The sequence below is a fragment of the Chelmon rostratus genome, chromosome 12 (genome assembly GCF_017976325.1).
Source record: "Chelmon rostratus isolate fCheRos1 chromosome 12, fCheRos1.pri, whole genome shotgun sequence".
NCBI lineage: Eukaryota > Metazoa > Chordata > Actinopteri > Chaetodontiformes > Chaetodontidae > Chelmon > Chelmon rostratus.
In genome coordinates this window covers 6,214,702-6,241,045 of record NC_055669.1, presented here as the reverse complement: position 1 = coordinate 6,241,045, position 26,344 = coordinate 6,214,702, and the positions used below count along the sequence as shown (strand labels likewise).

General features: G+C 42.2%; 1 protein-coding gene across 1 annotated transcript in view; it reads left to right on the top strand.

The window, feature by feature from the left end:
* Positions 1–25,913, top strand: part of carmil3 (capping protein regulator and myosin 1 linker 3) — a 76,174-nt gene extending 50,261 nt beyond the window's left edge. Inside the window, 21 exon segments of the mRNA XM_041949602.1 lie at positions 1,055–1,227; positions 2,235–2,303; positions 2,773–2,866; positions 5,410–5,508; positions 5,623–5,742; positions 8,488–8,601; positions 9,341–9,516; positions 9,628–9,721; positions 11,838–11,963; positions 13,072–13,138; positions 13,846–14,033; positions 14,302–14,352; positions 14,808–14,887; positions 18,124–18,243; positions 19,287–19,455; positions 20,472–20,838; positions 22,545–22,651; positions 22,742–22,955; positions 23,236–23,307; positions 23,622–23,741; positions 25,701–25,913. Of these exon segments, the coding sequence (XP_041805536.1) occupies positions 1,055–1,227; positions 2,235–2,303; positions 2,773–2,866; positions 5,410–5,508; positions 5,623–5,742; positions 8,488–8,601; positions 9,341–9,516; positions 9,628–9,721; positions 11,838–11,963; positions 13,072–13,138; positions 13,846–14,033; positions 14,302–14,352; positions 14,808–14,887; positions 18,124–18,243; positions 19,287–19,455; positions 20,472–20,838; positions 22,545–22,651; positions 22,742–22,955; positions 23,236–23,307; positions 23,622–23,741; positions 25,701–25,741 (2,661 nt within the window). The 3' untranslated portion in view covers positions 25,742–25,913.
* The last annotated feature ends 431 nt before the right edge of the window (positions 25,914–26,344 follow it).

Below are 26,344 nucleotides of genomic sequence, written 5' to 3'. Positions count from 1 at the left end.
TTTGACTTTTTCACTGAATAGCATTTTTTTAATTTATTTTTTAGTTGGCTTTAACCAACACTGAAATGATTTCCCCATGTTCTCAAAAATTCACCACAGTTTCTAGAATATGAGGCCCTCAGGAAAAAAGCACTTCTGATAAAAGTCAGTCGACAAACAATTGGGAGGAATTTCAAGTAAGCAGTTGATTATTATGCACTATGTGGCTCTAAGTAAGCAAACTAATGATTCAACTGCAGAGGCTTTGAGCTGAAAATGTGTTTTTTTAATTAGATTTTCATCCAGGGTCTTGTAGTGATATTCTATCGATTTACACAGTTTGTGCGCACACCTTTAGAGTGCCGCGCATTTCAGTGGGAAAAAAATCACAATTTCACTTTTTCCTACCAACGTGAGGCCAGACAAGGTGAAGGGACAGAAAAGGACAAACGGGCACAGAGCCTGAGGGAAAAAGTGAAGACAAGAATGAAGAAGGAAAAGAGTTTTGCAATGTGACCAGTGAACAGATATCAAGAGGTGGGTCACGTGATAGAAAACCTAAAAAAAAAATAATAATATAAAATGAAGGATGCATTAACATCCAAAACAAAAAGGAGGTTGTTTTTTTTGTCATTCAAATGTGAATTTATTGATTGTGAAACCACTGTGGTTCAGAGCGAGGGCTCAGAGGAGAGCTGACCGCCCTCTTACTGCCAACACTGGGTGGAACTGAGTCAGAAGATGCTGATGGATCTGGAGTGAAAGTCCATATTTGTTAACCTCACAACTAGCAGCAATTCATCAATTATCTCAATCCTGCAGAAATCTTTCCCGTTGCCTGCACAGTCGAGTACTGCACCTAATGTTAGCGTGTTTGGCGTAAGTTAATCAAAGCAGTTCCTTAAAAGCCACAAGTGTTTTGTCATTAACAAAAAAGCCTTTGTGTTTTTGTCAGAATTTCAATTTGGTGGCCAATGGTACAAAGTATTTGAGATAAGTCGGCAGGGAAAACCCTTCCTCACTGACAGTTATTATTTTTAAATCATCTTCCATCTTTTCCTCCTCCCTCCCCCAGGCCCTTCAGTCCCTCTCCCTGGCCGACTCGAGGCTTCGCCAGCGGGGCACTGTGCTGGTCAACGCTCTGGGCTCCAACGCCTGCCTGCGCAAGGTAGACCTGAGCGGCAACCTCCTGGAGGACTCCGGGGCCAAGATGCTCAGCAAAGCCCTGCAGATCAACACAACCCTCAGGTGCGCACGCGTTTTAAAACAGCACTCGGCAGAAGGGTTTTCCTCGCAGATCAGAGCGCATCATTACGGAAGAGGAAAGGAGGATAAGACAAGAATGAGAGAGGTGTTGGAGGACAGATGAAAGAATAGGGTCAGAGAGAGAATTAATATGTTTGGCATGGTTTGAGGAGAGGATATACCGAGGCTGCTGAGAGGCAGAACAGTGAGTTCAATGCAGCGCTTCAAAGTGAACCGTGTAGGAGATAAGAAGGGAAGACTGAGGGGTTGGAGGGATAGGGAGGAGATTCGGTGGAGGGAGGGAAAATGGCCTTCAGGCATACAATGTTAGAGACAAGAAGGGACTGAGTGAAGATGTGTGTGCACGTGTGTTTTATAGGTGTGTTGTAGGTGGAGGTTTGGAAGGAGTAGATGGAAACTCCTGAGATGCGCAGAGAAAGTGAGGGGAAAGGAGGACAGAAGCGAGGCAGGTGGTAGGATGCAAGTATTAGCATGAGTAGCGGTTGGATGTGGGCAAGAGAGGGAGAAAGTTATGAAGGGATTGGAGAGGGAGACCACCTAAGGAGTGAGATTTGGGTTTAGCTGATTGAATTTCTGGGGCAGAGTGAGTCGGGGGAAGGAGAGGTGGAGGAGGAGGATGGATGAAAGGAAAGTGGGGCTGAAAATGACTGATATATTAAAAACAGGAGTTAGACAGTGTGGAGTGTAGGTGGAGTACCTTCGCTGTGAAATAACAGAAGCTCATTAGCTGCATGGCGGTTGTTCAGGCATTCCTAATGTTGTGATGTGGTCTCACTCTGTGCATGTAGCAGAAAGAAGTCCTTACAGATGTCTTGTTAATCCGTCTGTGATGTGTTTGTGCAGCTGCATGGTCAGATAAGTGCTGTATCTATGATACTGTGTCCCGTGTGTGTGTGTGTGTGCTAGGAGCTTTAGAAAGTGACTGATCTTCTTCCTCTTCCTCTCTGTGCCTGTCCTCCCCTATTTCCTGCCGGTTTGATCCCTCTCAGGAGTGTGACGTGGGATCGCAACAACACCACAGCGACAGGCTTCCAAGATGTGGCGAGAGCGCTGGAGCAGTAAGACGAACACAACGCACGCATGCACACACACGCACACTCACACTCTGAAAAAAAAAAAAAAAAACGTTTGAAGAAGGGATACACACATAAGATAGATCAGTTGCACGCACGCACACACACACACACACACACACCCACCCATATGAAAGGCAGATAACCATCTCTGTACAATGTTTACTATTACACGGCGTTTCATCAGTCCTCTGACGTGCGTGCCAGTCAAACTCTTTTTTTTTTTTTCCTTGTGTGTGGGTGTGAAGTTTGTGTTCGTGTGTCTGTGTGTGTGTCTGTGAACAAGGGTGTGTGGGTGCATTTGCGTATTAGGGAATTGGAGACAACTGTTAAAAGTGCTCCTGGTGTTTCCTGTTTGTTCTTGTTAACATCATAACACATCTTCCAGTTTATTATTGCAAGGGTAATATTATCTCTTCTTCCCTCGTTCTTTTCTTTCTCCCGCCACTTCTAGCAACTTCACCCTGCAGTACATGCCCCTCCCCCTCAGCGATGTCACGCAGGCGTACCGCAGCGCCCCAGAGAAGACGGACCAGGCCCTGACCAAGGTGAGAAAGGACCTCTGTTCCCCCGCCTTGTGATGTCTAAATTTGCTGCATCATGTTATAAAAATGCAGATGGTGAATAACAGCATTACCTGATGATTAGGGTCAGAGTGATTCATGGGTTTGATGAATGGATTTCATTTGCATGTGCATTAGAGGTGATGATAAACGTTTTTTGAAATGATTATTTTTGCTGTTGTGGAAACCCTGCACACTGTATGGCAATTTCTCATGCCTTCTGAACAAGTTGCAATATGTAACAATACAGAACAGGTTACAAACGCCTTTATATAAACTGAACCACTAAATACCTGTCATAGTGATTCAGTTTATAGTATTTCATTCTCCTCCAATTTAAAAGATAAGGAAGACCTACTTTAATTAAGAAAGATAGGTTGACTTTCCTTGGGGAAAAAAGCTGTTATTAATAGTACAAATGACACAACCTATAATGACCCCCAATTTATGCAAAATTCTTGGAGATGAATGAAAAGAGTGGATTGACAGTACATTCATGTGCACCCATCCTAAAATAAGAAATATGGCAAATATTTCCTAAATCAATATTTTCAAACATGCAGCATTTGCTGCTATGGCATAATGAATTGAATGTATTGTGGACTGTTGGTTCAACAGCAAACAAATGAAAGAAGATGTGCACCTTGGGATTTAAGATGAGAGAAAGAAATTTAATCAAAAATGAAAATGAATCAAAAAAAGAAAAAAGGTGTTTGTTGTAGCTCTACACACGCTGGAAGGCCCATGTTCACTATCAGCTTGAGTATCAAAGTGGAGGTCAGCTCCATGTTGAGAACCTGGTTAGGTCCTTGGTAAAACAAGTTTTTCAATCCTGGGTCCATTTATGCTGCTTTTGTAACAACAGCCGTATGTTAGTCAGTGGACGACAACAGGCAACAAGTGCTCCTCTTTGTCAGCGCGATGCGTCACTGTTTGCCATACGATATGTTGTCAAGACTGCCGAGAAGTTTGTCAGTCGATGATTTTTTCCAAACACTGCATCTGTGATTCAGATATCAGCTATTCTGCCTTTTTATAACTTGTTGTGAATCCTGTAAAAACTCACCCTGGCAAGTGATGGGTCTGTTTTACAGCTAACATGCTGCTTTTTAATACTGATTTGTGTGGTTGCCTTTGCAGTTATTGATGTGGTTACATGGTTTAAAGACAGTAATGAGAGTAATTACATTATTTCTTGTCCTCCGAACACATGTTCACCATTAATTAGTTGCTTCTTAGCACGCATATTAGTAGCATATTGTTTATTTATCATTATAACGCACTTATAAATGCCTTATGCTGGAGGTTAGTGTTATGTTATTAAGATCAGGTACAACAGCTTCCTTACTCACTGCTTAAGTGCTTTATAATGACTAATGAAGAGCCAATTTGCTATTATCATGCATGCTAATAAGCAACTAGTTAATGGTGAGTATGTGTACCTTAATGTAAAGTGGTTCGACTATACTACAACTGTCTTTTCATGTATCTGTCCATGTGCATTTATCTGGCTATGTAATTGGAGACTTTTTTTCATACAGACAATGAAAACCTTTACTTACAAGCCACATTTACATGAAGCAATAACCTTCTCTCAGTGGCATGACAGTGACAATTACTGCCAGCCAGACAGCAGCTTATGACGAAAACACAAAAGAGACACACTGTCCGCAAACAACAGCTCTTTGGCCATATTGTCTCCATATTTGTCTGGACACATATCTTATCTTGCACCTTGCCTTGTTCAAATCCACAAACAGATACCCGTAAGGGGAAAGGTGGGCTGAGCAGACAGGAGAGCTGGTTGTAGCTAAATATAAAGATCTGTCGTTTTAGATACTGAATGGTGTGGTCATTTCTCCTCTGTGCCACCACTAACTGAATGCTGTTTGTCACTTGGCTTGTAAGCTGCAGTTAACAGAGCAAGTCTGTTTACATCGCATGTCAAACTCCGTCTCCCTGCCGCCTCAGCTGTCAGTCAAACCCGACCAGCATCTTTCCTCCCCAGAGGCCTGGAGGCTAAAGGACCGTTTCTGAGTCGTTTCCACTAGCACAAAAAAAACCCCATACCCACTGTATATTTGCTCAGTTTAATGTGATATTTTGACTGTGGATTCGTTCCAGCATCAGCTATGGATCCGCTGTGGAACTAGCCAAATGCATCATATCTGGAGTGTGTATGTAGTGTACAAAGCTGAAACTTAGGTTGGGGTCCCCGCGCATTGTCTGTCCTTGAGGAACCCTTTCCTCCACTTTTTTTTTTTTTAACATAAACTGATTAAGCAGTGAACACTCCCACCTGCTGAGTCAAGAAAATAAATCAAAGGCATCCCGTTTATTTCTAGCGATCAAAACTCTCTCTCCAGTCTCCTTATTACCATGCAAATGGACTTGTCTCCTGTCTCCTGCACACTGTGCTTTGTAAACACCTGTCATCTCCACTCCTCTCTCCCTCCTTGTTTGTTTTCCGTGTGTTTGTGTGTGTGTGTGCTTGCGTGCTCGTGTGTGCGTGCTTGTGTGTGAGACAGATCCAACGTGCCCTGCTTAGAAACAACCAGACTCAGCGTTTCTCTCAGAAACAGGCTCTCCGGCTGCACCAAGGCCTTGTCACCAGCACTGCCGAACAGGTGTGTGTTTGTATTTGTGCACATGATGGTGAGCAAGTGTATTTTACTGACATCTTATTGTGTATAATAATGTGCATTCATGTGTTTGTTTGAATGTGTTTCATGTGCGTGCAGGTGATGGAGCGGCTGTGTGTCCGCGTGCAGCAGCAGGTGTGTGTCCTGAAAGGCTGCGAGGAAGGAGAGGAGGTCCAGACGGCCAGACAAATCCTCAAAGAAGCCAAGGACTCGAGAGCTGTGAGTAGAATAACGCCTTAAACCAGGCTCAGACTATACGAATCTAGCCCGATTTTGAGGCAATTTTGTCGTGGCCAGCCAATCACCAGCGTCGTGGCCAATCGTGAACGACAATCATGTGTCTATACCTGTCTTGGGTGACATACTAGACGACCTGTCGTGCAGCGTCTGGGATGGCCCACGACTCCCTAACAAAAAATCTAGCATGTCATGCCATGTCACGGCTAGTGCGACGTCTCCCACAACATCTTCCTAAACGTTTACCAATCAGGTGCTCTCTCCACAGCGCAGTCACCATGGCAAAGAGGAGGAGGGATGCTGAGGTTGCTGCTGTCTGGTGGGACAGCGAAAGACAGGAAATGTTTGTTGCAAGCACTTGGCAGCCTGGCGAGAAGATGTATAAGTAATGACTGAATGGGCTGAAGTTTTCAGTGCCTCTTGCATTTGCTTTTAATATTATAGCGCATCCACAGCCGTTTTTCTTTGTTTTCTTTTTTCGCTACGCCAGCATCACACACACACAACGCTTCTGTCAGTTTGATTGACAGTTGCTTCACCCGATGAAGCATCAAATGACAGACATACCAAGTTTGCAGCTTGCTGAAATATTTTAATTCTCAGGATTCGGTAGAGTCTACAAACATCTAAATGGAGGGTGAATACATGTAAAGTTCACCATATCAACTGAAAATGTGATAAAATTTAGATGGACTGTATTGATATAGAGCTTTTCTAGTCTGCCAACCACTCAAATCGCTTTTACAACACAAGCCTGCCTTCACCCATTTACACGTGGTAGCTAGGCCACCTGCTCATTACGAGCCTTAAAACATTCACACACCGATGCACAGCATCAGGAGCAACTTGGGGTTCAGTATCTTGCACAAGTATACTTGGACATGTAGACTGCCGAGGCCAGGGATCGAACCACTGACCCTCTGATAAGTGGACAGCTGCTCTACCTTCTTCTGAATAGGCCCAGGTTACAGCAGTGTCGCTTCAAAATCTGAAGGTTTATGATGATATGCTAATTCTGGGCTAAAATCAAGAGATTTCCTTATTGTTACATCCGATTGCAAAGTAGGTATAATACACGGCCAGCAGCGGCCTCTGTGGTTTGTGAGGTTGATCCAAACTTGCAAAATGAAGCCATATCCTAACTCACTAATTTTTTTCTGACTTTCTTCTCGTTAATTTACCATTTTAAATCCTCTGTCTCCCCAATTTTTATATTAAATTATGTATTTTCTTATCTACAAATGCCCTAATACGCAGTCATATTTATTTGCAGGTTTTTTACACTTTAAATTGAGGCACCCTTCATTAAGGGTTAATAAGTTATAACCACTGCGTTTTGCAAAAACGCATCAGGTTGGTTGAAAAGAGACTTGAGTTGTGTTTCTGCCATATCTTTAATGTAGGAGAAGATGTGGCATACTGGGTGAAGTATTTGAAGTTACACAACACATCAAACAACATCTAAAAATCACCAATGACTGTCATGATGAGGTCTAGAATTCCGGGTATGAGCGCTTCAGCGAGAAATAATAAGATCAGTGACAACCCTCAAAACTAGAAACCCATGTGGCATAGGTTGCTATGGAAACATGGACACATGGCAAACTATAATCTGGACGTATAGTAACGGAGAACTCTCACTGCCATAAACCGCATGTTAGACCAGTACGAGCCCCTCGGCAAATAGAACTGAAAAGACGACAGAGCAGCTTCACCAGGTTCAGCCCAACCAGAAACCAAATGAAAAATGTGTTTATGCTGAACACAAAGAGAGTACCAATACACCTGAGGATCAGAACACAGATCCACTCAACAACCCCAAAAATAACAAAACAAGTTCTGCATTGCGACAGAGAGAGAGAGAGAGACGAGTTAACAAAGTGACAAGCTGTTTAATGTTGCATCCCAACAGCTGAAACAGTAAAACATGTGGATGTAACAAATATATATTGCTGCCATTTCACTATTAATTAGAGAAAAACTCATCAGAGAATTGCTGAGCAGTACCCCCTCCTGAACTAAATAGTTTATGGCTGTTTTGTATCCAGTTCATGTTGAAATTCACACTGAGCACAAACCTCCTTTCTCTTTGTCGCTTGAATTAAACTCCTTGGAAGTTTTGTAGTGAAAAATCCTCCAAATGTACATGTTTCACACGTAATAGTCCTGAGCTGTCCAACACTTCACAGAAGAGGAGAAGCCACCTCCTGTCAGCTCTCACTAGGCTAATGACTGTCAATCCCACATCAAAGGAGAAGCCCAGGTGGAGCAGTGTTTCCTTTTTGGACCTGCTTTTTCTCTGTGATAAAACAGAGCCGGTCAGACTTCAAACCCAGCGTCTGAACCAGGAAATGAAGACAGCATACATTATTATCACCCCTGAAGCCACAAATTCAACATTTCCAGTTTCCTGTACCTACGTCATAATAAGGGTCACAATTTTCTCTCTTTCCGAAAAGCCAACAGCAAATAGGACCTTTTCCACAACCTGGCAACACAAACTATGTTGTTTTTAATGGCTTTTAGATACATTTTTTTATGATTTAAAATAACTGGGTACCTATTTGGATATATATAACGTTAAAACTTTAAGAAAATGGATATTCTGCTTAATAGCTACATAAGATAAGATAAGACTTTATTAAGCTACTTTTCCTTTGGAAAATGATTTTAACATCTTCTCACTCCCGGCCTCCTCCTGTGTGTCTGTCTGTGTGGGTGTATTAGCTGTATCCCTCTCTGTGTGAGTTGGCCCATGTGTTGTCAGTGGACGGCCCCGTCAAACAGCGACTGGACACTCTTGCTGGAGAACTTGCCAAGGCTGCAGACAAAGAACTGCAGGTAGGTTGGAGGTGGAATTGTGGACATAATTGCACAAACGGCCATTCCCTGATGCGCTCGTATTTTAAACAGTAGTGGAGTTCTGGACTAGTTGCATTTAAATTGCCCATTAATAGCATGTAGCTGTGTGTGCGGCGCAGGTATGCTGACTTCAAAAGAAATGTAGCATTTAAATTCACAGGGAAGGAACAGTTTAACATTTTTTTTAGTTCCGTTCCGTTCCCTTTGGGATTCAGTAGCACGGTGCAGTCGAACGATAAAAAAGCAGCACACCCTCAGGACAAATCTGGGATATGTTGTATTGAATTTCAACTTACTTGAGCATAATTTACATTTCTGTTTGTGTCTTCCAATTGCACAAGGCTACATTTCTAATTTGCTTAGCTCAAGATCAATTAAGTTGTAAAAATATCAGCTGGGGAACGTGTTCATGACAAATGTCTGGCTTTGGTGTGAACTGTTAAAATTAAAGATCTGGAGGAAGTTGTGAACGAATGAATGATCATATGAATCGTTACTGGCTGAGACATGGATGAATGGACTGCTGCAATGCATGTAAATAAAAGATGACAACCAGAGTAAAGACGCTGGATGAAAATCTAAGCAAGCAGATAAAAAAGAAACACTGTGCATGAATAATGAAATGCTTTGGAAACATATCTCTGGACGTGTTGAGAATTTAGAAAGAATGTATGTAATGTATGTGTGCTGATGCATGTCCCGGGTCAACTGTGCTCAGGTGGTAGTGGACTCGATGGTGTCTTTGTGCCGCGAGTTGTGTCCGATGTCCTGCTCCGCCGCCGAGAGACTCAGCCCGCCCCTCTCTTCCATCTCCGAACAAGTTTCCATCCCTCGCTCCGCCATCCGCAACGCCCTCATGGAGAGAGCAGCCGAGGATATTAACAGGGCCCTGGAGTAAGAAAGGGAGCTGGTGAAACAGTTCAGGTCAAGCCGAGATCTAGCAGATGCTAACATACTGATTTAATTGGTATTCCCTCCTGTTTCCCTTTGCTCTCCTCTCTCCAGGGAGGTGAAGTTGTCTGTGGTCTCCTATCTAACCAACTCCATAGTGGATCAGATTCTGCAAGAGCTCTATACCACTCATAAAACCCTGGTACTGGTAATATCACCTCACTGCATGACTTCTTTGTAGATATGTAGAAAAGAATGTTTCCATGTTTAAAGCTGAAATCTATAACTTCACTGCAGAGATGATGAAGTATGGGGGGTTACAAAATTGCTTCACCTTAATTTTGATTTATTACTTAAGGACATGATGAAATTTAGTGGTGGTAATATTGCTCTGTTCCCGAACAAACATGATCCACATTTCTCAACAAATTGAAGAGTGGAGTGTGGTACAAACCACAGAAAATGCTCCATTTATTTTTGTTCTATGATGCTTTACAGTAACAGTGGATCATGACAGTATGTTAATCACAGAACACTTCAGGTTTCAGCTTTAAATTCAGAAATTGAAATGATTTTGTAAAAGGAATAGTTTAACATTTTAGGAATATAGTTATTTGCCTTTTGCTGAGAGTTAGATAGAACGATACCTCATTTCTGTCTGTCCACTAAATATGTAGCTGAGCAAGGAGATGGTAGCTTAGCATACAGACCATCTCTGTCAAAAGGTTATCTGCGTGCCAGCACCTGCGAAGCACATAATTAACAAAACTCAAGTTTAAAAATGTGTTGTGGTGGAAAATTTCTTTGTGGAGAGCAATGACTTCCTGGAGAACTCCGCTGGTTACCTGGCAACCTCACAGTGACGACAGGACTCAGCAGAAAAGTGAATAAGCATAAAATGTCAAACTATTTCTTTAAGCTGGTTGACAAAAACCTGCAATCTCAATGTAAATGTGTGAGGAAAGCGTAGCACTTTAATCAAAATGAAAGAATGACACACTTCTGTTGATCTAAGCTCCACCCCTGAGGTAGGATAGAAGCGATGCTGCACGCGCTCTGCCTCAGACCTCTCCTCATTGGTTGGATTGTTTCCATGCTTTGAAAAGGCTGTGTGTTAGCTAACCTAATATATTTTCTTGCTGCTCACAAAAACAAATTTTTTTTATTGCTTTTACATAAATAATAATCATCAACGAGTAACCAAGTGCAGCAGCATTCTCTACCATCTACATTTACTGATTTGTGCAGTGCGTGTGTGTCTGTCTGTCTGTGTGTGTCTGTGTGTGTGTGTACAATATGGTTTCAGTTTGTGAGTCAATATTTTTCTGTAATAAGATGAGTCATAGATTCATCTGAACATTCAAAAATGAATTTTTTAAGCATGTCCTCCAGCCTTTCTCTAACACACCAGTGCACCAGAAAGACTCTCTTTTTTACAGTTCGCACATATTATTGATAGAATGTAAACTCGACCTACAGACACATGAATGCAGAGCAGAGAGTGCTGTAGAGCCAGCTCAGAAACGCCTCCAGATTACACTCTTAGTAAATGTTATGAATGTTATCATTTTGTAAAGAAACAGTCGTAGTGAAATTAGATTCAAGTGCAGAAGCTCATTATTACTCTATGGGCTCTTACTGAAGACTTGGAGGACCTATTAAAATCTGTGTATCTTTGATTTGTAGTATCGAAGTAGGCACCGTATTTGAGCTGCTGTGTGTCATTAGCATATCAGGATGAAGCTTTGTAAGTATGGAGCAGCTTTTTTAGGAGATTATTGCACTTAGAAACAACATAACAGCTCGATTTGAGGCTGTTAAAGTCATGATTAGACCCTGCAGATTCTCCTCTACATAAAATTAAATTGTTTAAAATGAAGCCAGTGGAAAAGGAGGCAAAAATAGACTTCTGGCAATAACACTGCCTGCCCTGCTCTGTTTTGCATTCCATTCACCGCCTCTACTGTTACATTTCATTTTCCTATCTCTGTTTCACTGCAGTGCCAGTTTGTCCTCTATCATGCCTCACTCCACTTTGATAACCAAGCTACTGTATTTTATTCATAGTTTTCATGGTCTTTGCAAACTACAGCAAAGCACCCTTTGCTTTGTTTGTGAGCTTCTTGGCTACAAGGGCAGACGCTCAGAGTCTCCTCTGAGACTGCGTTGAAGGAGATTGTTCCAGGTGTCATCACTGTGTGTGTGTGTGTGTGTGTGTGTGTGTGTGTGTGTGTGTGTGTGTGTGTGTGTGTGTGTGTGTGTGTGTGTGTGTGTGTGTGTGTGTGTGTGTGTGTGTGTGTGTGTGTGTGTGTGTGTTGCATCAGCTGCGGCAAGTGTCTCAGGCGAAGCGTTGGGATGACGTCGGGACGGGCAGACGCACTGTCAGACAGTCCAGGATAATCGAGTCTCTAGAATTTCCCGATGAGGACCTCGGCGTCAACCTGGGAATAGTAAGTGTCTGAGCACATGCCAATACTGTGTGTGTGTGCTTGGAAAGTGACTTTTTATTCCAAGGTACACATGTATGATTATTGATCCCAAATATAGAACTGATACAGTTAAATCAATTAGTTGATTTGCAGCAAATTAATAACAATTTAGAAAATCAGTTGATGGTTTAATTCACTTCTCAAGGCAAAGGTGAAAATCATTTTCAGCCTCTGAAATGTGAGAATTTGCTACTTTCCCTCTGCAGCAAACTCTATAATTGAATACTATTAGATGTTGAGCTGTTTGAAAATGTCCCCTCGGCATCTTAGAACTTGACATGGACATTTTTCAATCTATCATCAATCAAAACAAAGACTAATGCATTATCTGAAAATGATCATTTGTTGCAGTCCAACATTAAAATGGATAAATGGACTGTGTTTATATAGTGCTTTTCTTGTCTCAACGAGCACTCAAAGCGCTTCACAACAACCAGCCAGCATTCACAAACTGGTGGCAAGGTGCCACCTGCTCACCATGAACAATAACCATTCACACACACTGGGATTCAGTATCTTGCCCTAAGATACTGCAGGGGCCAGGGATCAAACCAGCGGCCTTCTGATGAGTGGATGACCACTCTACCTCCTGAGCCACATCTATTCACATTAACTTGTTATTGTTGTTCACCAGTGCATGGTATGCTGTAGTGCCTATAAAGATAGACCATGGTCAATAAGATTACCATCCTCTGTCCCCAAACTCTTTTTGTTGTGCTTTTAGTGTCAGTCTTTCTCAAAATGAAGACCACTTTTCCCATAATCCCTTTAGCTTCCCACTTCAAAGAAGATGCTGATTTTTCCCTCTTCACCGTTGTGCATTGTACTTGTTCTTTCCTTGACGGACATGTTGAGAGTGATTTCCTCATCGGCTTTTCACTTTGTCCCAAATTTCCCCTTTTCTCCACTTTCCTGTTTTGTGTTGTAATTCAACCAAAGTGATTTCCTGTGAAATAAAGGCACAGCATTTTATTATTGTTGGTTGTTAAAGACTTTTATGCTAATGCTTCAAAAGGCACTGGATGTAAAAAAACACCGTTTATCATTCATTTATCTCTTTCAACAAAAGGACACAATGGCTATTAAGAAGCGGAGCTCCAGAACTAGAAGAATTCGTCCCGTCTCCACCAGACTGAGTGAGTTTTTGTGTCACAGCTCGCAGCTAATTGCCCTGAAGTGCTCCTATAGCATGATGGATGTAATGTAATCGCAGGGTAGTACTGTGCTTTCTTCAGGCACACGTGGTGTGCAGCTTACCATAATGGAATGAATCATTAAGTCTTTCAGTATTTAAGCTGGCTTTAACCTTTCTCAGCTAATGCTAATGCTAATAGCACTTTATTAAGTAAATATATTTATTTTGTAATTGTTTTATTAGTCAATGTATTTAGTCCAGCACGTCAGCTCTTTAGAATTGAAGGATTAAAACCTTTTAGTGAGTTGGTTTTTGTTTTTTTTAAGAGCACGGCCTCGTCTCTGATATTACCCTCAGTCCAAACTTGACATTTTTTGCCCCATTAGTGCTGGTGGTCCAAGACGAGCGGAGTCGCCTTTCCGTTACATTTATTTGCTGCCTCACGGAGCAGCTAGTGTGGCTAGGGGCTTTTGGTCTTTATTTTTATTTTATTTTTTATTTTTTTCCACAAAAATAAAGGCCATGTAAAAGGTTCTAATGTCTGAGTTTAGAAACATGGAACATAAGAACTCTTTCATAAGTAATTACTTGATTGCACCTCAGTCATCTAAATGAATCAAACAGGAGCTTAAAACTGGTTAATGTGCTCTCAAATTGTGAAGTGCCATGAAAAGAAGTTTCACACACACCCTTCTCGTCTTGTTGTAGGTCTAGGTGATGAGCCCAGTCCCTCTCCCACCCCCTCTGCTCCGCCACACTCGGCCCCTCTTGCCCACTCGGCATCGTGGGAGTGTCTGTCCACCCTCCCCACCAATGGCTCGCCCTTGCGTCACGTGACCCACGTCAGGCCTCGCCCGCCACGGAGACACAGAGCAGGGCACCTTCCCCCAGAATCTGTAAGTTGGCGCATGGCACGGCGCCGACCATTGACCTCATTATGAGCTTCAGTAGGCAGGAATCACCTTCTCCCTCAAGCTTCCTGTGATGGAAAACTCTGCAGCGAAGTTGCTCCACCATAAACAGATGAATAAGATTTGTATCCTCACCTCATTCTAACACAGCTGCCACTTTTAAAATGGAATCTGGCCCCTTTTTATGGCGCCTAGAAGGTAAAGGAGTTTTTATTGTGCCAGTGACATCATGTTTAACTGCCCCATTTTTGAGCATTAAGTTCAGTCCATGTGTTTCCACAAAAGAGCTCAGGAAGGTGTGGAGGTGAGACGGTAGACCCAACATGCATGGGATTTTTTATCTTTTCACTGCTTTGTGTGAACTTTTGTTATTTATCTTGTTTTCCATGCCTGTGGCACTTTCCAAAAATAAGGTCCTTTTTAAAGTTGGAAGCTGTCACATGTGTCTTTGTGACTCAAACGTTAATCATGCGCAACCGTCTCCCAGGGGCTGCGGGGCAGCCTCTAACTTAGCAACGTGTTTGTTTTGCGACTCTGTAAAAGCTTTTTCTAAATCGGTACAAACTCAGTTAGGGCAGCATGATGAGGAGTTGTTTTACAAACAGACTTCTGTTGGCAGTGGATTCGGTTGTGCCAGCCAGCCAACCATTTGAAATGATAATACCTTTTGTCAGCCTTTCAGCTTTTTGTCGACATGGTGGATTGATCTTTGTTATCCTGTTATTCTATCTCTTTCCTGTTGTTTGTGTGTGTGTGCAGCATTGCTCAGAGAACGGAGGAGTCAATATGCTGGAGGATGGACTGCCTGATTTCTACAGCAAGAGAGTTCTACCCGACAGGTAGCTCATAGAATCGGTTTAATTTAAGTTTGAGAAGGCCATCATTACTACAGTGGCCAATGAGCACGACACAAATACAAGAGTGAAAGCACAAATATTAAGGGACCTGCACTCCAAACAGGTGGATCAGTAAAACCTGATAGTTTACTCTTGAGCATCTTAAACAGACATCCAAGCAGAAATGTAAGAATTTGATCTTTTAAATATATTAGACAGTTCTCATTAGTCTAAATTATCTCTTACTGATGATCATATTGTAACTGTAATCAAAACAATGCTGGTGACTGGAACTGGTAGATTACTAGAGCAACCTTAAAGCAGCTAGGGTCAATATTTTTCTATGAAAAATGGATCAAATGAGTAATGATTGAAAGGGTTCTCTGTAGTGGTGAACCCACGATGGATTATGGCATGAAATTCCCCTCAGCTCTTTTTCATTTTAGCCTCTTTTAGCTCATTGTTTTGGTTTCACGACCCACAGCTTAACCGTAGAAAAAGTAAAAACTCACCACACGCTGCTGTACACCCAGCTCTTAAAGGTGGCCCACTAGTAGGACTAGTGGGCCCTAGGTTTGTTGTTGTGTTTTACTAGGTCCCTATTTTGTTTGTTGTTGTGCTCAAACACAAGGACACATGTGCACATACAGGAGGCAGTAACATGCCAAAAAACGCTACACAATACACATGTTTGGAGTAACACTGAATGTTTTCGACAAGAAAACCCCACAGGGATTTTGCTCAAGAGTGAGCGGAAACTAAAAACAGAGCTAAAAGGAGGGTTAATATTAGACTCACAGTCACCAGGTGGCCGTCACAAAGCAACAACAAAAAACAAGTGCTAAGTATCTGCTAGGTGTGTGAATAAGAAAGTGTTTGCTAACAGCTTTGTCAGGTTGAAAGGTGACAATACAACCATACTGCTGCCTCCAAGAAGGCAAAAAACCATGTTAATGCAGGCTGAAGTAAATCATAATGTTTTCCTCACCTTAACGAGTCCAGTAACTTTAAGATTCATGGGCATGGTTGACATACATTATGAATATTACCATGAAGATTAGTCAGTGACTGAATCTGTGTCTCCTAGAAAACCAAAAGTAAATAATAGCAACTGTCCTCACAGTCCATCTTCTCAAATGGTGACTGATCTCTGTTGTCATTTATATCGGATAGTTTTCTCATAATTATCACTTAAAGATTTCCTAATTATGAAAATGTGTCCTCATGATTGCAAGACACTAAATTCTAATCATGAGTTGCTGAGTCATAATCATGAGAAATAGAATCTATACTGATGAGAAAATGCTTCTCAGGGTTCTTTCCCCTTTCATGAATGTGATGTGCTTCAATGCTCTATCAGTATAATTAGAAAGGAAATGTTATCAGTGGCCCATCGCGTTGTATTGAATTGGACAGAATCATTTCATACATTTCAACCAGATAGCGCTGACATGAATGATAGAAAAACTGTGGATGCTTAACATGTATCTACAGGCATCAAATTAATTGTGTATGAAGATGTGAATCAAATTGGTTTCAGTGGGTGAGATGCACTTGTCTTACTGCTCTGGACACAGAATAATACCTCTCAACCTGCTGCAAAAAAAGAAAAAACTACCAAAAAAATCCTTCATTAGACAAGTGTTGCTCCTGTATGCTACTCAGAGTTCATACTACTTTAAAAACAGGATTATTAGAAGCCCTTCTCCGAAATGTTTTTGTTCCTCAATCAATGATGAATGAGCAGCGTGCTCTGAAAGTGTTTGGGCACAGATGTAGTGGCGAGGTTCTGTTTGTGCTGAATTGAAGGCTCATTAGTAGCTCCCATTGTTAAATAATGAGAACATGTTCCGTTGTAGAAAATAATCTTGTTTACAGTAAAAGCCCAGCCTCCTGCTCTCGGACACATTTTCTTTGAACCTGTACGGTGGTCACGCAGCATTGTTTGTGCGCTTTCTCTGATCTGTCTGCACATACAGATCATTAAAACATTTTTCATTAAAACAACTCATTTAACCCAGACGCTAGTATTTGTTGTCGGTGGCACAAGACGTGATCGTGAACTGCAAACATAATCAATGCAATTCCAATAAAAGCACTGTTTAATTTAATAGCGTGGTCCAGTGATGGCTCTATCCTTTTGGGTCACTTTAAAGTGGCTATAATCCACGCTTTTAACTAACTAATGGGTCACATGACTGCTTGTACGTGAAAAGGGGTCGCTTGTAGTGATGAATCCACAGATAATTAGCATCGTTTAGCTCATTGTTTTGGTTTTCAGGGCCCCAGCAGGTGGCTAGTTTCACTGAATGAGCTATAAAAACACACTGTACACTGCACGCTCAGCACCAAATGGCAGGCAGACAAAGTCAGTGACAAGCTGTGAACATATTGAAGTATTTAGCGGCTTAAAAAGTCAGATAATCCTTTCGGGAGTTTGTGGAAACCAAAAATGGATATATTAGACTGTCATTCTTTAAGTGGACAGAAACACAACTCCAATAATAATAATACTGTGCCCGCGTGTATGCTGGATGTATAAACAGTTAACTAACGAGCTTTCCGTGTCAACTTGAAAGGTAATTACATGTTAACATTTACGTTGTGTTTCCAGCTTGTTTCCACTGCCCTAATAATCAGCCGCTGCCAGTGTAAAGCAACACTGCACGTGCAAGCTTTTAGCATGTCACCAACATAAGCTCAGTTTTTAAGATCGCAATTTACTTAATTTGGGAACATCACTGCTTAAAAATATTAAGTGAGATTATAAGAAAATAACACATGGCTCAGAAATTTTGATGATGAAGTATGACGACCCAAACGACCCAAACAGTTGTAAGGCTGACAGTGTGTGCTAAAAAAAGATTCACTGAGGGAGCAGAAACTATGCCTTCTGTCAAATATATTAAACCATCTGCACAGACCCAGCCAGAGTGAAGTCTGTTATTGTCAAATGTTTCATTAGCATGGCAGGAATGAACGGGAATTTCATTGCCAACAACTGCTGCACTGTAATTGTTGAGCATATGACAAAAAGAACTTGAACTTAAGCATAACCTATAACACATATGTTGTAGTCAGCTGTTAACATTGGACTCCGTTAGCCAATGATGACTTGTATAACCTCACCAAAATGACGTACCTCTGACCCTACTGTATATCCCTCTCTTTATATCCACCCATTTGTTGTCTGCACCAATAACCTCCCGCATTTCTCCCCCTCTTTCTCAACCCTTTAGTCAGCTGTCATCCCTCCATCAGGCCCAGTCACTGAGGAGAAAGAAAAGACGCAGCGTGTTGTCCATTTTCTCCGGCTTCCGCAAGAACCGCAACTCCACCATCTCTAATCAGGACTCGGAGTAAGGATGCGGCACGGGGGGCGGAGTGGAAGGAGGGGAGGAAAGTTAACGTTAAAGTGCACAGACCCAGAGAATGAGATGGCTGTTACATTAATCCAGCACAGGGCATTAATGTCACTTCATAGCTTCATAAATATTTTAATGGAAGAAAATATTTCGCTGTCTCCAACTGTTTTCCTTTGCCCCGAATTCCTGACGTCGCATACATTTAAGCTGCTGTTACATAACGGCATCATAGTTAAAAAGTAGACGGCAGCATTGCAAAGAGGAAAATGTTCAAGGTGGCAAACCTATTTTAAAAAAATGAATTACACAGATTAATTGCTGAGGGAAGGAACTAGCACTCAGTGGGCACTCTGTGTAAACTTCGCCATTAAGCTACACAAAATGGAGGAGAAAAGGGCACTCAGTGAGAGCTACAGCGTGTGTTTCAGCTGACGGAGGCGCTTACAAATTCAACTTAAAGGAACTGTGGAAAAGCTAAAAACGGGTGACGCAATCGCCTCTGCCGGTTAACAGCCTGGCCGCGGCGCAGGAGTTACACTCTCACACGGCGGCCAGCAGTCTACAGCTGTCTGACAGAGGATCATAAAAGAACAGATGACTCATCGCAACGCCAGCCATAGATAGAAGCAGCTTTTTAAAAACATTTACTCTGCTTTGTTGTGTTTTACCCGCACATTGTTGCTAAGCAATCAAAGAGATTGTCGGAGAATTGGCTACCCTCTGCATCCTTTCTTTTTTTGATCTTTCTATAACAGCACAGTGGGTGAGTGTGGGAAGTGTAACAGCATCTGGACCAAAGATGTGTTCAAATTGAAGACATAGGACACATGTGCTTGTACTACTCTGTGCATTTTATCTATTTATTAATAATGAATACATATTGCTGATGCACAATATATTAATACAGCCAGTAAGTCAATTTAAGGGCAAGTTAGGTCACCTAACACCTACCTCACATCCTGCCCCTCACACTTCAAACCCCGTAAATGTACGTACATTTGGCTCACTCCTCTCCAATGTTTTTCTGTCTGTTGCAGCAGCGCCTTAGAGAACGTGTACTCAATGATTCAGCACCCTAAGGACGCTGGGAGGCCAGACAGCGCTGTTCCTGGAGCGAACGGGAACATGCCTTCACCTCGGCCAACGCAGGGTGTACCTGTCCACGGGATGAGGGCTGCCAGCCCCCCCTGCCTCATCCAAAGACAGGTACAGAGAGTGTGGTGTGACCACTGCTCAACTAGAAATCCAAATCCAAGCAGCAGAAAATGAACTTTGTTCGAGACCTGTCTCCGTCTCAGCAACACATTCTCACAAGTTCTGGAGGTCTGCAGTGAGCACATCAAGCTAGCTGATAAAAACGAGCACAAACATTCAGTTTGTACTGTATCTGGTGTTGGATTGTTTTGACATGGACAAGCAGTAGTCCATCAGCAATGCGTTCGTGTTAAAAAGTGGGGATGGGAGGGGCGAGAGGCAACTGCACCCACTTAGGAGACAGCAAGTGTGCACCATTTCCTACCATTGGTGGAGCATGTAATGAGTCATCTTTTGTTAAAGATCATCTTTGCTTCCAAATAGCCAAAACATTGTGGCACACATTGCATTATTCCCTTTGTGGACTAGTGTACAATCTGGCACAGCAAACAGTTTAAAGTAAATGCAAGTGTGTGACTGTTTCAATCCCATCTCTTCTGTCTGCCTCCAGTCTAACTTGTAAATAGGTATCCAGAATGCGAGCATCCTGCTTCCAGTTCCTATAGTTTAACATGGCACATCACAGTGCCTGCTGTGCCCACCACCTGCTATTCCCAGCCTTTTTCTGTGTTGTGCTTCTGCAGCTCGTCAGAGGTGTGGAGGACTTTGTAGCCTGTTTCAAATCTCTGCCCAAACGCACACACGCAGTTGGAGTTTGAGTTATCCAAATCCCTGTGGCTCTTAAAGCAGAGTCCAGGGATCCTCTCTGGGGATTTGAGGACATCCTCAGCAAAATTGAGGGATAATTTAAATTTGGTATAATTGAATTCAATAGAATTGCACATTTTAATCATATCCTTCACTCTCTTCACTGTTACCAGCAGACTAGACAGTTAAATGATTCAATAGATCATTAACAACAGGGAATCATGGTCAGTATATTGTCTCATGCAAAGGTATGTGAAGTCAAATATTTGACTTTTTAAGGGGCTGTGGACTCAATTTATCTATTTCTTGTCTTTGTGCAGTCCACAGACCTAGTCAGCATGGTGTACAGCTGCATCGGGGCAGAGATCGAGGACTCAGATGGGAGCAGCACCTGTGACATCAAAGTGACAGACGACACTGACAGATCAACCACCATCTCAGATGCCCCTGCAGATACTCGGAGTAACGGCCACGTGGTGTCCTCCAAACAACAGACGGACAGACAGATGGAGACGGGCAGGCAGGAGAGGATCGTACCCCTGACAGACTCACGGACAGAGATAGAGGAGGACAGACAGAGCGGCGGTGGAAGCGTGGCCCCCTGTGGACCGAGGCCAGAGCCACCTCCACAGAGCACCAAGCCCAGTCTGGCTGCGATGAGGCAGAGACACCTGCAGGAGAGTTTAGGTACTGCAACGTAGACAGCAATTTAAGTTTCATTGCAGTATTATCTTCTCGTATTAGTTTCAATATTATTATAAAACGTGCAGAAAACTGAATAAAATGTAGGCATGCCTGCTTATTTTAATTGTTAAATACTGTACTTCACTATTGCTGCCATAGAAGAAATGCAATGTATTGAGTACCTGTTGCAGCAGAGTAGATTGATTTTTAATTTAATATGTTTTCCTGCTTTACAGTATGATTGTATCTCACTGTATTTAACAGTAGATGGTTAAACATGCAAGTAATTTCAGTTTCTCAGGTTTGATAAAATGACAAACAGTAAAGTGATGTAGTGATTACAATTACGAGCATCAATACAGTATATTTAATACAGAAAATGAAAATTTTCAAAGCACATTCTTACTTTGTATTGTTTCAAATATTATTGCAGAATTTTTCCTTGAAAATTTCCAGAATATTTCCATTGCTAATTTGTATAATCTCGAGGAAATGACCTTTGCAGACTGCATTGCATAGTGTTGATGCCAATCATATACTGTACTTTTGACAGCATCATTTAATAAACACCATTTCATTAAGAATTCCACAATATTTTAAATTTACAGCAACATAATTGTGATAAGCATAATATTGTGATGCTCAGATAAGCGAGGTGCTGTAAACAGCGTTTAGAACATAGTGTAGCAGATTTACCCTGCTTAACCCTGTTTAGAAGAAGTCAGATAAATTGTGATACCTCTGGTATAATGCTGTAAACAAATGATGAAGCTCTGTGTAATTACACATTGAAATGCAGCATATGGCACCTTTTTCAGTAACATTACATTATCGACGCTTTATCAGATCTACAAGTACAAAGAAATGTCAGCTGATGCATATTTGCCTCACTGTTCTGTTATAGAGTTTAAACTCATGGGGAAAAGCACAGAGGACGCCATATAAACACTCACCATGCTGTAAAAACAGTTACAAAAAAAAACAGGTCAACATCATTAAAAGAGCATTTGTTCAAAACAAGCCTCTCAAAGTGAGTTTAATGAGAGATAAAGTAGTGGACAGAGATGTGATTGGCTTAGTCCCAAAGGTACGCTGTTCTGAACTGTAGAGGCCTCCACAGAGAGAGAGAGCCATTGTTATGGGCTATTGTTAGTTTCAAGACTAGACTTTGTAATGAGCCAAACCACCTCAGTGAGAAGGGTATCTATAGACTGCACTCTGGCTCAAAGGGAATTAAAAGGTCAGTACAAAAGCTCCAGGCCTTTAAAAATCTGCAGATTGGCATTAAAAATGGAGAACTGATACAGAAAAGTACACCCTTATCCTCTGATTGAAAATCTTGCTGCAGTATGTGGACAGCAAAAAAATGAATAAGAGCTGCTGCTATTTTTCCCCCTTAACTGGAGAGTTTAGCATATAAACAACTGGCCAGCATACTATGCATATCATTTTTCGTCTCTCTTGAGGTTGTAGCAAGCACTTAACACACATATGTACCAGCAATCTGCTCCAATACTGTTTACTTGTTTACTTTCTCCTGTTTGGCAGTGATTTCAGCCCCAGCCTAGTTAAGACTTAGTTTACCACATACAGAATGCGCATGGAATGTGTGTTCCTGCTGCTTGTGAGGGTTTTTACTTTTCATGCTCAAACAGAGCTTTGCTGGATCGTTGTCAGGACTGTGTTGTCTCTGGTTTTTGTCTTGCCAGAAGAGGCAGGAAGGCTGATGGGGGAAGAAGACCAGAGTGAGAGAAAGCATGAGGAGAAGCAGAGAGCGCGAGGGCCAGAGGGGCAGCGTCCCCTTGTACCCAATAAGGTGTGTGTACAGCATGTAAAACAAAAAGAAAAAAAATTTATAGTAACTCTCACACAGCAGACTCTGATAGATGCTGTGTTCCTCCCTCAGCCTTGTCTCGACCTTGCAAGAGACAAGACCTCTCCAGAAAAGGCCGTGACCTCTCCCAAAACCTCACCCCTCAGTCCAAGTGAAGAACCAACCAATGACCAGAGGAGCCTGCCTCCTGCTCAGCCAATCATTGAAGAGGAGGGGGCCGCTGAGAGGAGAAGCTCACCAGTTTCTGCCAAGCCTGGGATAGAGGCAGGAGATCCTGTCAGTCAAGGTACTCTAACAATGTTGCATCACAGCACAGGAGAGTGGCAGTAGTCAGACATTGTCATGTGGTAGATCGCTCATAATAAAACAGTGTGTTTGGCACTTCATTGTAATTTTCTTGGTAGCTGCTAATGCTAATATATACGTTTTTCTAGTGTGACTAAACTTCCAGACATGTAGGAGACAGAATACCGTATGTCCTTGATGTCAGTAAGGCCATATGGGCAGAATGAGATTGTGCAGATGATGATGATAATGATGATGGTTGTGATTATTCCTACAACCAGGCGAGGAAGAGGGTCGTAATGGATTTCCAGCGCCATCACGTCACACCAGGAAGTCCAGCTCGTTTGACATAGGTACTGTCTGTCTGACGCTGCGGCTCCAGCACCCCTGCTGTTGTGCACACATGACATGCACAATACGCATGCTGTTCAGTTATAAACATGGCTGTCTGAGGGCACATCGTGCTGTTTTTGGTCATAATTCATGACAATGGTGCAATACCTTTGTTATCTTTTATCAAATGAACGCAGCACGCAGTCTCTTTATTTGATGTGCTCCATAGCCTGTGGAGTTTGCCGGCTGTGTACTGCGTCACTGCTTTGTCCTGCAACCCCCTTTTCAGTTCCCACACCCCACTCTGTGTCTGTCTCATGCCATTTCCCCTCAGGCATGGAACGGGACAGCCCCTACGATCTGGAGAGGCCTTCAGATCGCAGATTCCCTGTGAAAAAACCCTGTTTCCCCCAGTACAGAAACAGATCTCTGGACTGCCCTGCTGGGACCAGGTGTATGTATCTGTTTCCCCTCCTGCAAATATGTGTGGTATGACAACCATGGAACAGGAAAGGTTTGCACCCTGGAGGGTTATTGCATTACAAAAAATACAATTATTTAATAATTAATCATTTCAAATCATTTTTGTCTTAGTTTTACTAGAATTTCACTTCATCTTTATGAAGTTAATTGAATGCGAACGAAAGTTTTGCTTCATTTCATAACATTTTTTGCAAAACCTCTGTGTAGCCTTTTCATCGCACTGCACATGGATCAGTCATACCCTACATGTTGAATGCATGCTTGTTCCAGTATTTTGTAAATGGCTGACCAAAGAAAGAGATCATTAAACAAAATCTGAAGATGTCACTTGGCTGTTTTCCAGAAACGTCTCATTGCAGCTGGCAGCCGGATCGGACACTGCCTGGATAAGTGTGCTATTAGACGAGAACTTGAAATAAGGACCTTTTATCATTCCTGCATTAGTTGGAGCTAATTCTTTTTTGAAACTACTATGTTCCGTTATTGCAATAATTGGCAGCCATGTCTAGCTGATTCATCATCAGTTTCTACAGTGAGCTGGCACTGAGGATGAAAACCCTGTGGCAGTGCAATTCAAGGGCCACAAATGACATGGCAAAACCACTGCCAATTACCTCTGTAATACAGAACTGTATATAAAAACCTGCTGCAGGGGACTCAGTTATCATCACTGTGAGAATGATAAAAGGCTCCACACGTCACAAATGATGGCATAGAAACCAGTTATATAGCAAGTGTGAAACCCAAGTGCTCCTCTGTGCCCTGTTAGGGAGGCTGATGCATCAAGCAGAGACCTCAGAATCCGGACAGCAGGCACATTGTCACATGTGTTTCCTGAGCAAATAGAAAGGGTCTCTGCTGGAGGGATTCATTTCGTTTGTGGCAAATCCATTCCAAGTTTGACAGACAGCTTGGGGGCAGTGGAAGCTACACATCTGACATACAGTATGATCACCTCATCAAATTGATATGGCAAATGTGTTGGCAAACTGTTTACACATCCAGCACGCTCAGAACATTAGTATTCTTCCAGAGTCGCCTCCCACCTGATGAATGTTAATCCAGTTTTCGTTCTCTTTTTACCATTTAGCAGCTTAATGCTCCACTTTGCTTACTTGTTAGTCACGTTGTCTTTCTGCTGTTTGATCCTGAGCAGGTACAGTTGGTTCACTTATTTAGAGGTTGTTGGGGTTTTTTTTTTCTGAAAACAGCTGTCTGCCATGGTCGAAAAGAGGATTGCCGAGAGCTGGGTTGCGTGCCAGAAATCCAAAATCAGTGATCCAAAATAGACCAAAGGCTGTGCAGAGCTGAGGGCAGCTGCATAGTTTGGTGATTGTTCTCTGTGGGTTTAGTCATTTGTTCTTTTGTTGATATTAAATATTTAGTAGTGCAGCTTTAACCTGCAAGAACTGATTTTTTTTTTTTGTGGCCACTTGCGGTCAACAGTAAAAAACTTTTAAAAGTTGATATTGTGAACTTGTTAGCAAACAGTTGCCTATTTACACGGATAAACAGAGGCATTAGCATTCTTTGGAGTCATGTTTAGTTGCTGGTCCAACATTCGCTCTCCTTTTAGCTCTGTTTTTCTCTCCACCAACTCCCGAGGGAAATATCTGGCTCTTTAGCTTCTGAATGCCTCACCATGTTTAGGCATCAGGCAGAGTGCAGGGAGTCTTTTTACCGAAAAATGCTGCTGCTGCTGCGGCTGCTGCTGGAAAGTAGAGTTTGGGGGTTGTAAAACCAAAACGATGAGCTAAAAGACACTAAAATGCTCTGGAGATTCCGAGTGCAGTGCAGGTTTGGGTGATATTTACTGTAGGTTTGTCACTGCTTGTGACCCCGTTCAGATTACAGGAAACATAATCACTGGAACCATTGCTGACGTATAACGCTGATTAGTCCTGCATTGACACTGTATTTGCTTCTCCAGATTATGAAAGCCCCCAGCTTGGTAACAGAGACGCGTTATGACGTTACCAGTGGAGCAGAAGAAGTTTGCTGGGAAGGGAAGACTGGAACAAGGAGGACTGGAGAGAGACGAGCTTTTAAAACTTTGCGGACTCAACTGACGAAGATTCAACAGCAGCTGTTTTTCCTTTTTAACCCATTTAAACCTTTGTCGCTGAAAATGCATGTACTGTATGCTTTCTGTTTTTAGCTGGTTGCACTTGCTATGGTTTTTCTCAGGCATAAGGGAAGCTCTGACCTGCAGTACATCAAGTACCGTTCACACAAGCACACACGGTAGTTCAATGTCTCTCCAGTATGCCCATCATGAACTGTTGTTTTATGCATTTGTGCAGAATCATTTAATAATGAAAATACTCTATCTTCTCATCCCCTCCCCGTCTGACAATCTGTGACCACTTTAAGTGAGTTTGTACTCTATTTATTCCGACGGAGATGTAAATACTGAATATAAAGCTGCACTAACCCTTGTGGTACTCTACCGGTTAACAACCATGTTTTTATTTGTGATGATCTCCCATTTGATAACTGTGTTTGTAAGTATGCTTTTGGTGTATGCTGACGTTGATGATTGAGAAATGTGTTTTCATGCACTTAGCACTCCCA